The sequence below is a fragment of the Ornithodoros turicata genome, chromosome 5, assembly GCF_037126465.1.
Source record: "Ornithodoros turicata isolate Travis chromosome 5, ASM3712646v1, whole genome shotgun sequence".
In the NCBI taxonomy this organism is placed as follows: domain Eukaryota; kingdom Metazoa; phylum Arthropoda; class Arachnida; order Ixodida; family Argasidae; genus Ornithodoros; species Ornithodoros turicata.
This window is the reverse complement of record NC_088205.1, coordinates 61,848,706-61,864,931: the sequence shown is the minus strand read 5'-3', so window position 1 is coordinate 61,864,931 and position 16,226 is coordinate 61,848,706. Positions and strand designations below refer to the sequence as shown.

At 45.6% G+C, this 16,226-nt stretch overlaps 1 protein-coding gene across 1 annotated transcript in view; it reads right to left on the bottom strand.

Annotated features, from left to right (window-relative positions):
• LOC135394560 (E3 ubiquitin-protein ligase RNF14-like) overlaps positions 1–11,157 on the bottom strand; it is a 40,200-nt gene extending 29,043 nt beyond the window's left edge. Inside the window, exons 1-4 of the mRNA XM_064625360.1 lie at positions 10,943–11,157; positions 9,281–9,464; positions 7,590–7,714; positions 407–581 (exon numbers count right to left, since the gene is read on the bottom strand). Of these exons, the coding sequence (XP_064481430.1) occupies positions 407–581; positions 7,590–7,714; positions 9,281–9,464 (484 nt within the window). The 5' untranslated portion in view covers positions 10,943–11,157. The remainder of the gene's footprint in view (positions 1–406; positions 582–7,589; positions 7,715–9,280; positions 9,465–10,942) is intronic.
• Between the last annotated feature and the right edge of the window lie 5,069 nt (positions 11,158–16,226).

The window sequence follows — 16,226 nt, the reverse complement described above, 5'->3', positions numbered from 1 at the left end:
AGTGGAACATTCGCGAGAACTGTTGTAGGCTACAACGCAGTGAATCGGTATTGAAAAATGAAGCAGTGCGCATCATGCCGCGCATATACGGAACACTACGATCGGACCCGTTCCAAATCCACACGGCCACGATAGGTAAGCGCGCGCTTGTCCTGCTGTCTCACTGGATGCCGCCAATCGTCGCTTCCTGTGGATCCCATTCGTTGCCACCAAAGACGGCTCTGTTTTCACCGCGTTTTTCTTCTAAACGGTAGCGCTCTGTGAAATAATTTTGCTCGTATTATACTAATTGAAACACAAGACTTTCATTTGAGAGTAAGTTGTTTTTGCATTTTAGTGCCCCTTTACGTACACACGATACTAGCTGTGAGCAACTCTCACTGGAAATTGAGACGTTCACTCTCACCGGAATAATGTTTCTTCTTAGAGAGGTAGAGAAGTAGGGGACCGAGGCTATGCCTTTGCTCAATACGCAGTTCACATAGGGCTTCATTTTGCAGGAAATCCATCCAGCGATAGAGTACGACGCTGTAAGGGTCTTGATGCCACAACCGATCCAAAGCTTTGCACAGGATCCCAAGCTGGAAATCAAAATGGACATGCACTCACAACGCCACACACTCTATAACAAAAGAGTACACACAAAACGATGCTGCTCTTTGATATCCTTATTTTTGGCCAAATGTTCATAAACATCATACTGCATAGTTGCTTGCTTCAGTAGGAGCCATTTGCATTGTCATACCGCCTTTATGCCCCATATAACTCAAAGTGCCCAGAAGAAATGTTGGACATAAGAAGTGCAGAAATTTGGGCTAGTTGGTACCACGACCTACAAGATTATAATGACCATGTCATAATCTACAACCCCCTATCCATGATCCACTAGGGGTGCTACTCAACGGCCCGGGAGATCTACATCCTGATTGGACAATGAAAATCTGAATTTTGTACGCGCAGAAGCGGACGTATGACTACCGTAGCAGATGACAGCTACAGCTCCTATGAAAACGCGTAGGATTGTGATAATCAACTTTAGAAAGAAGCATCTCCTGTGGGACATCCACCACTTCCACAAAAATACTAAGGAAAGCCGAAGTACAAAGTATTACAGAAATTGAGGAAGCAATAACCGGGTCGATGAGTAGCGCCACCGCTAGCTTACAAATGCGGCGCTGGGAAGGGGTGCCTATGACATGGTCGTTATAATTAGAGATGAGTGCGGGGTATGAAAATTCGCAACCGCACCGCACCCACGGTGGCAGAACCCGCATCCGCAGCAATGTCAGTGGTCCAATCCACATCCACACCTGCACATCCCGACGCCTATCCGCATTCCCCGGCGATATACCCGCAGCCTAATGCGTTTGCATGTTTTTAGTTTTGTCACATGATCGTGACAGCACAAAATGATTTACTGATGTTGAGGACACTGTCCGTTACCGAGCCATTTTTTTAACGCCTACGCTGTGGCCGCTGCCAACATGGTTGGTAGCTCACTGATGCGAAGTGTACCAGTCTTGGTGTCGAAAGATAGCCAAAGTTAACCCTATGTGGCAAACAACGACGACTTTACTTTGAGATGATGAACTGGATATGGAACGTCTTGGAAAGTATTTTGGGCCAAATGTTCGCCAGGAATCGGGTCATACACCAAAATCCGACAGGTTGGTTTTGCGCTTGCGGGTATATTCGCGTGATCCGCAGAGGTAGTGTGGGTATACCTGCGCTTTACCCACAACCCGCGATGATGCGGAAATGTGTACCCGCAAAGAATAAACTTGCGTGGGAAAACCCGCACCGCACTCATCTTTAGTTATAATCTAGTTATCTAGTAAGTCGTGGTTGGAACTTACTACAAAAGGAATACACATAAACAGACGTGACAAAGGAGAGGAGGCACACACACCAAGCACTACTTACAACTAAACTTTAATGATAGAAAAACGTCGCAATCATGCGCACAGGCACAATGCCATTCCACCAAGTCAAAACAACAAATCACAGTCGTATGTCAGATAACAACCATCGAAATGACACTTTTGTGCGTGTGATAACATCATAGGTCGGCGAATTCATTCATGATGGCCTTCACCGACTTCATTCACCATCACCTCATAGAGAATGATGTGGTGTTGAATGAAGGGCATGATGTGATGTGAAGTTGAAGTTGAAGTTGAATGAACGGCATGATGTGAAGTGAAGTTGAAGTTGAAGTTGAATGAAGGGCTATGATGTGATGTGAAGTTGATGTTGAAGTTGAATGAAGGGCTATGATGGGGATTTGAAGTTGAAGTCCGCGTGATGGGTTTTGAAGTTGAAGTCCGCGTGATGGGTTTTGAAGTTGAAGTCTGTGTGATGGGATTTGAAGTTGAAGTCCGCGTGATGGGTTTTGAAGTTGAAGTCAGTGTGGTTGGATTTGAAGTTGAAGTCCGCGTGATGGGTTTTGAAGTTGAAGTCTGTGTGATGGGATTTGAAGTTGAAGTCCGCGTGATGGGTTTTGAAGTTGAAGTCAGTGTGGTGGGATTTGAAGTTGAAGTCAGCGTGATTGGTTTTGAAGTTGAAGTCAGTGTGGTGGGATTTGAAGTTGAAGTCAGCGTGATTGGTTTTGAAGTTGAAGTCAGCGTGTGTGGGTTTGGAAGTCGAAGTCCGTCTGTTGGGTGTTGAAGTCAGCGCGATAGTTTTTAAGGGGAAGTCAGCGGGTTGGGTTTTGAAGCTGAAGTCTGCGCGATGGATTTTGAAGATGACGGATAGGTTTCGAAGTCCTCATAATAGGTTTTGAAGCCGACAATGTTTAGTCGATGTATGACGTTCACGTGTCGTGACTGTTACTTGTGCGAACGCGTGCGGAGTGAATGGCAAATGTGTATTGGAGTGCCCCGAGCGAACATAAACGCTTCGCGTTTCGTGTCCGGTGTGGGCGTATGGGCCTGACACTACAGATGCTTGGCGGACTTCCTCTCCCCCCCCCCCCCCCCCCTTGTTGTGTATCGGCGGTCGCAGGGAGGGAAAATGTTTGGAACGCGTTACTCTTTGGCATAGTGGGGCGCGGAGGACAATGTCATGTAGCCGGAGGCAACTGTATGTTGCGAATGTGAGCGGCAGATTAGATCGAGATGCGATTTGGCGTTCTGCGGTGGCGCGACCTGCACGTTGCGGTTGTTCAGTTTGACTCATTTGCTCGCCTACAGCTATAATGTGCTTATATATGTATATTGGATGGGTTTGGATTTGAGCCTCAACCTTCGGTCGCGTACGCGCGTTTTACTAGACGACAGTAGACCGCTGTCGTGCTGACGAAGTGTGCTTTATTAGACTTATTTTGTGTCTTCTTAGATTGCTTATTTTTCCTTTGTGTGATTGGGATCCAAATAGGACAAGATCGGGCCGGCATTGTTTTTGTGGACGTCTTTTATTTTAAATGTAATACACAGAGGTCACTATAGGTCTCTTATTTATCTGAGGTGCATAGGTCATGTTTTGGGGAATTATGTGTTCGGCATGCATGTAGCATCCATCGGGCGCAAGTGTTCCATCAGAGCACGCAGCTGCTATTTATTAGATATTCATCGCCAATAAAGTACATTTCAGCAGAGGCAGGGAAGTTAATTACCACCCAAAAGTTGCTAGTTACGAGTACGTCACTAAGCTAAATACTTAATGAAATTACAACCTTCAAGTTATCAAAATGAAATTAAGTGAGAAATGAAAGTTCTTGCTACCATGCCGAAATTAAGTTGGGAGCGGAGTTCCGAATATACCTTGTCAATTGGACACAAAGTGAGAATTGGAGTTCCAAGTTCTGCGAGTTCCCATTTCCGCGCACATTTCATAGAACCTTGCCAGTGGCCTTATCACCTTCCCCGTAAAAAAATGCACTCCACGCACTCCAAACGAACGCTCTGCTGCGACCTAACTCAGAAGCACGTCGGAATTGCGTTTGCGTACATCCAGTACATCGCGCTGCAACAAGGCGGGACAGACAGGCTGCTGGCGCCGCGCACGTGCAAGAGGCGGGGTCACTGTCGTCGGATTTTTCAGCAGCAAAATAAAAAGAAAGGAGCCCGCGTTGTGCGTTCTGCCTGCTTGGACGTGGAGCGAAACAGAAATTTCGTACTTTGCTCACGATACTTTTGCGAAGTTACCTCAAAAGTGACTAACACCATACAGTCAAGTGATTATGATGAGAGGTTGTTTCAAACATCAAATAAAAACAGGTAAGAGTGGGAATTGTTGTAAACTGTGTCGACACATATTTATTTAGAGATTGTGAGAAAGGAAAAGAAACTGTTTCACGGACTGTAACCTGGTAGTCTTCCGGGCTCCTTGCAGTCTTCACTTCAATTTGCGCCTCACATTCTGTATGTATTACATGTGTCCAAACGCCTCGGTCGTTAAGAATTCACTTAGTGTTCGTCCGTATATACCCTCCTCGGAGGAAAAAGAATACAATGGGTTACACTTTTCCGAGGACAGATTCTCAGTTTTTGGTGTCAGTGATTTCTCTAGACCATGATACATCCCTGTGACACCCCCCACCCCAAAGAAAAAAGTTTGGCGACACCCCCTGCAAAAAAGGGGGCTTGCCGTTTCAGCTGTAATGACATGTCGGTAATTATACGTGTAAAGCTGTTATCAAGTAGCGGTAATAATGACCACGCCCCCTGCTTGGGATTCCGGATGAACCACTGCAGTGGTGTATTGCATGAAAGAATTAGAGTAAAAACATATGTCCAGCGAAGGTGATTACAGGTCGCTGAATTCGTTCATGACGGCTATTTCCAGTGTCAGTAAGCATCATGTCACAAGAACTCATGTAATACTGAGTGGCTGGCCACGATGTATTCCGATGCCGAAGCTAATACCCCCGCGTCACGAGTGAAAAATGGCACGGCGGAAAAGCCAGACGTACGAAGCCACATGATCGTGCAATGTACTGGCAGGCAAGGGTACCGTACGAAGCCACATGAACCTGCAATGTACCGGCAGGCAAGGGTATCGTACGAAGCCACATGAACCTGCAATGTGCTATGCGCTCACTTAGCTGTCAACAACGGGCGCAACATTGTGCAACAACCCTACCGCGTAAGCAACATACCTCCCGCCGCCGTTCACATGCGACAGCGGAGGTCAAACGTTGCATCCTTCCCTTTCCTCCTTTCTTGGTGCACCCTGCTTCCAAGCCCAACCCAGAACAAGGCGACCGCACCCTCCATACAGCATACCCCTCCTCCGCTTACGCTTTCGCCGCCACTACCAGGAAACCCACGCTAACAGGGGCGAGGAAGACGCCAACGTCGTAATCCTCCAGCAGCGAGCAGCCGGGCACACCAACGTAGGCCTTCGTTGGTATTCAACTTCAAAACCCCATCAGCGGTCACCCGAAGCCACATAAACGCGCAATGTGCTATGCGCTCACTTATCTGTCAACAACGGGCGCAATATTGTGCAGCAACCCTACCGCGCAAGCAATACACCTTCCGCAGTGCACATGCGACGGCGGAGGTCAAACGTGGCATTCCTCCCTTTCCTCGTTCATTGGTAAACCCTGCTTCCAAGTCCAACCGGGTGCAGGCTGACCGCACCCTCCAAGCAGCATACCCCTCCTTCGCTTACGCTTTTGCTGCCACTACCAGGAAACCCACCCAAACACAGGCGAGCAGGACGCTAGCGTCGTAATCCTGCATCCGGGCACAACCCACGTAGGCCTTTCTTGGAGTTCAACTTCAAAAACCCCATCACCGACTTCAGAACCCATCATAGGAATTCAACTTCAAAACACCATCACAAACTTCAACTTCAAAATCCATCACAGACTTCAGAACCCATCATAGGAATTCAACTTCAAAGCCCCATCACAAACTTCAACTTCAAAATCCATCACCGACTTCAGAACCCATCATAGGAATTCAACTTCAAAACCCCATCACAGACTTCAACTTCAAAATCCATCACTGACTTCAGAACCCATCATAGGAATTCAACTTCAAAACCGCGATGGGTTTTGAAGTTGAATTCTGATGATGGGTTCTGAAGTTGAATGATGGGTTATGATGTGATGGATTCTGAAGTTGAAGCTGAATGATGTGATGTGATGTGATGGGTTCTGAAGTTGAAGTTGAATGATGGGTTATGATGTGATGAATTCTGAAGTTGAAGTTGAATGATGGGTTATGAAGTGATGAATTCTGAGGTTGAAGTTGAGTTACGGGCTCGTGATGTGATGGTTTATGACGGTGATGTGATGTGATGGGCTTTGCGGAAAACTGACCATGATGTGATGTTGAATGAATTCTTAGCAAAATGCCGACCTATGGATAACATACTCTAATGAAAATGATAAGTGGTGACACAGGCGGGAAAAAAATCCTATGACTGGAATAAAAATTCAAGTTCCTTGTCCATCACGAAAATGGAAGCTTCACCACTACAACAGGAGCCATCTCTTCTTATCTCAGCAGTTTCGACTACCTGTCTTTCGAGCTGACTTTTTGCTTTTCCTATTGCCTGAGTTCTTTCAAAAGCCGGGTTACACTGACAGCTCCTACAGCGCATAGGAAGATGCGCGTCTCCCACTACCTTAAGCGAAGCAACATGCTCCCTTAAGCGGTCATTCAAGCATCTTCCAGTTTGGACGATATATACTCTCGGCCCACAGCTGAGCGGAATGCTGTAGCCGACCTCTCTGATGCAGGGGAAAAATGATGTGGGGTGAGAAAAAAATCACAGCATGCAGGAAAAATTCCAGTGGTTCCCTGTCAAAAGGATTACTGTAGAACCACTTTATAGTAAACTGGCCGGGGCTTGTGGATAACTTTACTATATCAGGTCTAGCCTTAAAAGAGTCACAAATGGAACAGGACAAGTCATCCAGAGATTTATTACACTGCTATGTATAAATAGGAACTCTGCAGTGTTGGAAAAATGCCCCTATTCTTCACCAAAACAGAAACCGCCGATTGCAAAATGGAAAATTTGTCTGTGATTTGCTTACGCGTCAGTTCGTTCCTGTCCACCAGTTGCGGCAACATCATCTTTTGAAGCAGTGTCAACACCTTGCGTTTTCTGCCACAGTCCGCCAGAAACTTCAACGCCAAATCGAGAACTGGGAAACGCGTGCTGGGCGTGCAAAATCAGGCAGAAACTAGGAAGCTACCTCGCCAATGCCACCATCTTTTCATTGCCGCTACGCATTTCCGCCTCACATTCAGTGGATGGACCGGGATGGACACTATTGGCTGTTCCCTTTCCGACTGATCACAGCATTGCAAAAAAAAAAAACGGCAAGCAACATCCCCAGCGTCATCAACATGACAAGATGGCAGGATAGCAGGTTCTCTACTATAAGCAGTATCCTAGAATTTTTCTGTTTACTATACCAGAAAAGTAAACCGTTGAGTCTATAGGAATTCAGTCGGGACCACAGTTTTCTTTTGCTATAAGCGGAGTTTTACTACAAACGGAGTTACTATAACAGGTTCTACCGTATACATAGAGTCTCAGTACCAATCACGCCAAAGAATGTGGCCCTTGCAACAAATCATCAACAATGTTGTCCTGCAGTCTTTTTACGAAAGACAATACCTTACCTGTTGCATTGTAAGCCATGTGCAGCTCAGGCAGAACTTAGGAGGCGAATCAGAAGGATAGCTTTTGGGCAGTTCAAACTTCAAGCAGATTGGTGGAAGATGTTCAAGGCTTATCTCTTGCTTCCCTGTAAAAAAAGTAAGTAAAAGATACATTTCACGAGCCAAAATAGGTCAGATAAACTTATGTGGCGCCTAAATCTGCCTCTTGTCACTGTGAAATGGCTGTGAGCGACTGTCATAGCTCAAATGTGCCGGAGAGTTTCATGAATCATGACTTAATATGCTGTACAGTGCAAAGTGCCAGTAATTGACAGTAGTGTCAAGAACAGACAAGGACAACACCTGCTCTTATGCATTCGGAGCAGGGATGGGTAGTATTTAAATACAGACTAGAAAAATGTATTTATAATTATATTTAAATACCAATTTTTTGGGTATGTATTCTAAATACAAAATACAAAATATACTGACTCATATCCTAAAATTGCCCTGCATTAGACCTTTCGCGAAGAAGGGCTAGTTTGGGGCGCAGTTATACAGTGTTTGCACCATCATACGCATACAACAACCATTCTGGATGGCGAGTTTTTCACGGTTGTTGCGGACAATGGTCGCGACTGCCCAATTACCTTGTTGTATGAAGCACCTCCGTCAAATTTAGTACAAGCCTTTGTTCATCGGCATCTGTGGAGATGCTGTTCTCCTTTGTGAATCGGATTGTACGGCCGAACAGAAGATGCCTAAACGATGCAGTCCCCGAGAAACTTCTAATATTAAAATCATCGGGATAATCTAACAAATAGAATGTTATTGTTGCTTGCTGATTTGTTTATTATGGTCATCATTATTTCTGTAATTCCAGGTGCCATCATCCTCACAGTATTTATGGTAGTAGTTATGGTATTTAAATACAGTATTTATATTTACTCATATTGAAATGTATTTATGAAGAGTATTTAAAACCCCTTTCAACAAAGTATTTTGTATTTATATTTAAATACTCAAAAATGTATTCCCTGATTCGGAGGCACAGACATACACACAATGGGTATCACAGTAGTTAGAGGTATGCACAGGTGCAGGTTACTGGCTTAAAGGAGCATTAAAGTGGTATCTAACATGGCCAAAAACTGCTGTCATCTTGTAAAGTAGTCCGTGAAAAGCATTTCCACAAAATATTTTTGTCCAATGTTGGTTCTTCGCGGCGCAATTAATTTGCAAAATCGCCCACCCACTCTCTCACATCACCCACTCTAGTGTGACGTTTGCGGTAGAGAGCCCTCTCATTCGTTGGTAGGAAAAACAGTCTGCTGTTTTTGCTCAAAACTGCTCCTTTAAAGGGGTCGTGAAACTTTGGCCCCAATTATGCCATAAAAATATAATGGTTATTTGCATCAAAGTGGATCCGCATTCAGTGTTCTATAGCAAAGGGGGTAACAGACTCATAGAAAATCGGCATCACCCTGGCTCATCTGGCCCTGACATCACTGCAGACGTCTCTGTCGACGAGTCAGCTCGGAAAGGTCACATACTTAAGAGAACCAGCGGGAATGGCCGTAGAACTTGCTCCTCTGACATAAGAGCTTGACGCGGCCATGTGTTCAAGGGCATGTAGTGCTCACATGTGAGAAGGCCCCATCAAGCGTACAGAGCTTGTGTCACAAATGAACACGTCAATTAGGTCTACGTACCATTGCCGTATGTGCCATCGTTGCTGAGTTTTGGCACAATTACTGTGAAGGGCGTTGGCAACGTCGGCTGTGCAAGGAATGTGCCACAGTGGAAACCTTCGGACTCTTCGACCGTAAGCACGGTACTGTCGTAAATGCTTTGCAGGACCAGCATTTCATCTTGTTGCTCGTCTGTGTTGCCCATCTGTGTAAGATACAATTTAGAGAACATTCATCTTGGACGGACATATAATATGGCATGTTCATAGTTGTGGTGCAGGGCAACCATGAGCAAGGGCAATGCCACACATAAGCTTACATTAGAGCACTGCACGGGCCACATTTTTAGGTCCAGGCACGGCGTTCCCTTGATTTACCCGCCCGGGCCCGGCCCGACGGCTACATACCTAGCCCGAGCCCGGACCAAGCCCGAAGGATCCCAAATTTCTCGGCCCAAGCCAGAGAAATTTATAGGGTACCCGGCTCGGCCCAGTGCATCAGGCTGTAAAATTTGACCGTGGCTATCTAACCGAGGGGTAACATAGGCTCGGGACCGACCTAGGCCCGGGAAATAATGTGCCAGAGCCCATAATGATCAAACCTGAGCCCAGCCCAGGCCCACAAAACGGAAGCTTTACGTTTCGGGTAAGCCCGAGCAGTGCTCTAGCTTACATAAAGGTATTTTACACTTGTAGTAGAGCACGACTGTTCAGATAAATGCGGCACAGCTAAAGCTTATTTTGAATTTTATTGAAAGCCATTTGCAGGTACGCTAGTTTGTTCTCACTTGCCTCGCCCAAATGCCCCTCAAAGTTCACTGTGAATTTTTTCTCCCCATAAGCTGTTCAAACTGACACTCACATTACATTTCCAGCGGCTTTCAGAAACTCTCAACCTTATGTCAAAGTTAAACCATGTTAACATGTTGTGCCCTAGGTCAAATGCAATGGGTGGGCACCTTTCCGGAACAAAGTATGGTGCCTGCCCAGGATTCTACCCTGTGTGAGCGTTTTCACAAATGTTTCTCCTTCTTTGTAAGGGCTATTTCAAAATCAACCAACACACAGATAGGTCAGCAATACGCTGTAGAATAGATAATCCGCGTAAAAATGTCAATAATGGTCATTACCGCGTTGAAACGTTACGCCTAGAACTCCTGAATATTCAAACCTATGAAAAAATGGCTAGGAAGCAAGCGAGCTGGTGAAGATGATGCATAATGTAAAAACCCCGAGACTAGGGAACACGAAGGGACAGACACAACACAACTTTCGTGTTGTGTCTGTCCCTTCGTGTTCCCTAGTCTCGGGGTTTTTACATTATGCTTCAAACCTAGTCGTATTTGCTGGCGCTTGAATTTTTTTAGGTCATCAAAATACACTCTTCTGCAAGGGTACACGACATGGGTTGTATATTTTCTTTACAATGATCGGGTTGGCAACTTCTTCTGCAACATAACCTGTACGATCCTAGACGCTGTAAAAACTGGCACACACGTCCAGAGCAAGGACAGCCAAGACAGGTTACGTTATAAGTTTTCTGGCCCTGACGTGTTCAAGGTCCCCTCACAAGGAACTGCCATCTGCCATCCACTCTACTGGCGGTGGAAAACTACGACATATGACATGTACGCCGAAAAATTCTTTCAAATCGTCTGGCATGGACATGCGCAAAGCAGCCTACCGTCTCGTAAGGATCGGAAGAATCGAATCGCTTCGAAAGGACCAGACGCTACCTGTCAATGTAACCCGTACAACAGCATTCTTAAACAACGGATATTTCATATAATATGTCCTCGTGCAGCAGATAACTCATCATGACAAGGTGGTAGGCGAAGGCGCCTCGAACCACAGTTTGCACAAAACTCCACAAGTACCGAACCGACAATTTTGCACTAATCCGGCCGGATGTACTGGACAGATAGACCGTCTAGTTTCGCATGTAGAAGCTTAAGTAAAGAACTATTTTAAACTTGTAACAATTTTATACCTTTATTTTATCATTTTATACCTTTTTACATGATCTTTTATAATTCTTGAAAAACAGAACTACAGTATTTTTGCCGGCTGTCAGCCTAGCCCACGTGACTCACACTCCTCCTCTTCCTCGCGTAGCTCGAGTCCTTCTCTTCGGCGCGCGCTTTTCAAACGTCGCTGACATCGCCGTGATCTGCCGCCCCTTCCGATTCATTTGCGGTAGTGATGGGTGATAGTCATCCAAACACCATCGATTGTACTATCGATGGTTGAGACGACTACTCATTTAACTATCGATAGCTTTGCTCAAAACTATCGATAGTTTGAACTATCGATAGTAAGCAGGACACAGTCCAAACCCGCTTGCTGCAAAAATGTAGAAGTCGCTGCTCCAAGTTGTATTTTCAATCTAATCAAATTCCTTTATTTGTAGTTGCACAGTATTGATATTTTTGAAATAGTTTCGGACCGTTAGCATGAAAAAAATGACTACATAAAACAGAGGAACTGTTCCGAAAAACAGACGGGAACCTGTGTCCTGCTTAAGCCAACGAAGCAGAAAAAGAGATGGACTATCCTTGACTTTGCTGACCAAGAGCGAGGGAGGCTCCGCCTCCAAAATGCGCGCCAATAGGAGGACTCGGAAGGCGGAGTTCTTCCGTAACTACTTACAAAAAGGCAAAAAAAAAGAGAAAGAAACACACAGTACAATTATTTCAAATGATTTATTTCAGTGCGAAAAGTAGAACAAGCAGCAACATTTCTTTCCTGTTTACGTACTTCTGTACTTACAAAAACGAAACACACACACACACACACAGTACAATTACTTTCTTCCGCAACTACTTACAAAAAGGAAAAAAAAAAGAAACACACAGTACAGTTATTTCAAATGATTTATTTCTGTGCGAGGAGTAGAACAAGCAACAACATTTCTTTCCTTTTTACGTACTTCCGTAACTATACTTACAAAAACGAAACACACACACACAGTCAGTGGCGTAGCCAGACCTCCAAGGTAGGGGGGGGGGGGGCTCGATACGAAACTCGCCCCCCCCCCCCCCCCCGCTGATCCTGTGTCGACAACACACACATACTTGTGCACACTGCAAACTGATGATTAAAAAAAGGAACGAAAATAGTTGATTTAGACGTTCACAGTACGATTACATGTATAGGCTGTCATGACCAATGAGGTGGTGTCACGAGATTGGAAGTACTCTGAAAAGGTCATACTTTGAAAACCATTCAAGAGTGCTTCTTAGATAGACGCCATGAACTGCAAGAACTTTCGCGATCGTCACACTGGTCCCCCCCCCCACACACACACATATATTATGTTCTCGGATTTGCACGATTTGTGTGGGTCGGTCCGTGGCAGGTAGGGGAGGCTCGAGCCCCCCCCCCCCTAGCCCCCCCCGTGGCTACGCCACTGCACGCAGTACAATTATTTTCTTCCGTAACTACTTACAAAAAGAAAGAAAAAAAGACACACACACAGTACAGTTATTTTCTTCCGTAACTACTTACAAAAATGGAAAAAAGAAACACACAGTACAATTATTTCAAATGATTTATTTCAGTGTGAGTAGTAGAACAAGCAACAACATTTCTTTCCTTTTTACATACTTCCATAACTAGGTACTTACAAAAAGAAAGAAAAATACAAGTACAATTATTTTAAATTATTCATTTCAGTGCGAGGAGTAGAACAAAAGCAGCAACATTTCTTTCCTTTTTCGTGAACTGAGGCAATATTCACGCATAAGAGCGGAGCGAAACGTCGAACTGAATACAGTTATTTCAAATGATTTATTTCTGTGCGAGGACTAGAACAAGCAGCAACATTCCTCTTTACGTACTTCCATAACTACTCACAAAAAGAAAGAAAAATACAAGTAAATTATTTTAAATGATTTATTTCAATGCGAGGAGTAGAACAAAAGCAGCAACATTTCTTTCCTTTTTCATGAGCTAAGGCAATAGACCACTGCCTGTTTTTAAACAAATGAAGTCAAAGTGTTCGACAGCGCCACCAGTTTTGGTAGAGTTGAACTATGCTCGAAGCTATGGGGCGAACAAGGTCGCGCCCGAAAACCACGGTCTTGAGGGGATTACGATGATCCCTGAAAGGGACGCGACCTTCGGTCTTACCGAACAAGTGTCCATTGGTGGAACTCAGCTTTCCACCTTCCGATCTGTTTCGGTTTCAGTCTGTCTACCAACGTCATGATGACGTTTCTCGGGTAGAGGTTTATATTCACGCATAAGAGTGGAGCGAACTGGCCAAAAATTTGGTAATGAGCCACACATCCATAAAGCATAATCGTCAAAACTACGCGGTATGGTTCGCTGTCGCCGCGTCATCGGAATTTAATTAGGTTACCGGCCAGTCTCAAGTCCGAGGCTCAAAGTTGTGGCTGCCATGCGTTATCGCGACCACACTGACCACACCGAGTGCCAATGTTGCGCCATCTCTTACGCGAGAGCAGAGGCTGCGGGTCAGCTTCAACGTCGTAGGCGTAGCTCTACCGGAAGAAGCAGACGACGGCGGGTCACACACACAGTGGTCACAGTCACGCATCCAGAGCTGAGCCAGCTCTGAGCTGAGCGCTACCGGTGCGCTATCTGTTAGGCAAGAGCAGAGGCCGCAACTCTCCGCCTTCTGAGTCCTCCTATTGGCGCGCATTTTGGAGGCGGAGCCTCCCTCGTTCTTGGTCAGCAAAGTGAAGGGCCCCCTTCCTCGACAAAACTAACCGACCTCGATTACTTTACGCCACAAGCTGTAGGGCGGGGCTGCCACGAAATACTCCGCCCTTAAATCCCGCCCGTTTCAATTGAAATTTATACCTAGTTTCTTCTTCGCAGCCTCTCGGCCCTAATTTCGGACCGTGACCCTACGTCATTTTGACGTAGGGATGACGTAAAAGATTACTTTCAAGTAATGTAGCCAAAGACGGTCGATTACTTTGAGTGGCGATGGGTTTCGTGATGGGTCCGCATGTGCATTCCTGTTTATTGTGTTGCATAAAGTCCATATGTGCTCGTCACAACAACAAAATCATATCTTTCTTCGTTTTTGTTTAATAATGATAGAAAAACACCGCGTAACACCGTTTCTCTGCGCCGATCGCGGCATTGTATGCGCGAAAGTGGCGGGCGTTTCGAAGCGTCGTCAGAGCCGTATACGTCGTACAATCAATGTTATTGCAACGTAGCGGTGTGCACACAAAAAACTCATCGATGAAAGTTCACTGTTTGTTGAGTAAAACTATCAACGCTCATTTGCGGGATCATTAACACCCCCACAGCTCACGAGCAAAAGAAGCATATTGAAATGCGGATTATCGTTTCGCATTTCGAGCACACGAACACACAGAAAAATATAAAGAAAAGGTCATAAATAAAGCTCAAGATTTAAAGCACGAACCGATTTCTCATCCTTTTGTTGCCTGCCATCAGCGCCATCTCACGGGCCCATACGGAATTATAAATGCCAAGTACAATCACGGTGTCACACAAACATTGCCGTCTTGCACACCTGTACGTCAAGAAAAATGACAAACAGCAAAAAAAGGAAATTACGAGCGTGCTTTTCCGCGCATTTTCCACGAAATTCAGTTTGACGCCGGTAGAGTTTTCTGTTTCCGACACCAAAGAACCGAAGCAACAAGGCCAGGCGGGCAGATCACAGGTTTGGCCTTCGGATTCTCAGGAGGAAACACCGATAAGGCGGATCGCTTTCCAAGATAACACATGTGGCGACTGGTTGATAGAAGGTGTCAACCACTTTTAATATTCACGCCCTTTTCGATTGTGCACCAATGACAGAAGAAATTTAAAGTAATCAAGGTAGATTACTTTGACCAGGATATAGGGCCCCTAGTCGACGTCTTTCCCAAGAGTTGATATGATGCAGGCCTCGACTATCTCACGCGTACTTTGTTACGCAAACATTGCTTCTATAGTTGTGCTCTGAAACATGGGAGAGCACCCACAGGTTTTACAATGTATTGCCAAGTGTCCAGCGGGTGTAGTGTTCTTCACCAAGTGAGCGTGTTCACGAAGGCGGTTGTCAGGCGTAAGAGTCATTAAATAGGGAGCAGAATAGCGACACTGAGCCACGCCGGCGAGCGAGACCGCCATCTTGGGTCCGGCGCGGCTGCGTCGCCTAGCAATGGGACGCCAAATCTCCCCGTTCTCCAGTGGAGAACTGCGCGAAGTCGAGCCCGCTCGCAACCGAAGAAACCGGTTTTGAATGGAGGGGACTCAACATGACAACGCGTTCTTGGAAGCAGAAAACACGTGACATGATCGGCCCAATCGCGGACACCGAACGGCGGCTTCCGCGCGGAAAAGGAATGCGATCTCCTTGGCCCGAAAGCTGTATGCTTTATTTGTTTGTATGTTGCTTCCGTGATACTCCAGTGTATTGTTTACGCTCCGTATTTGTGCTATTATGCGACACGAAGACACGAAGCCAGGCCGACCTTCAGTGGCACCGACCTTGTGGAAGAAAAGGCAGACGTCCTTCCCGACGGTCTTTGTTACAGAGATTTGTGAACGCTGCCCTTGATACTGGGCCAGCCATCCTAATCTCTTAAGTGGTTTTCGTGGAACTTTGACGTGAGAATTAGGTTGAGGTCTCGTAACAAGTGAATCCGTGTGTATGTTTGTATGTGCCTATACGAGGCTGGGGAGAGGATGTAGTAACGCATTGATGTGTTGTACTAATTAGCGACTGCAAATCAGTCGTTCTGGAGAGAGTGTGATTACCGCTGATCGGTGGTACAAGTCTTGGGATGGACCAAAATATTTTATGCTTTAAGAAGACGTGGGGCTTTTGTTGAGATTAATTAATGTCTGACCAACGGGAAAATCATCTTGTATGAAGAACCGTCCTGGTCCTATGTAAATAAATGTACATAGTCACTGCTTCGTCGCTCAAGTTCTTTGCAAGGTGTACGACGCAAGAAAAGTAACCAACGTTT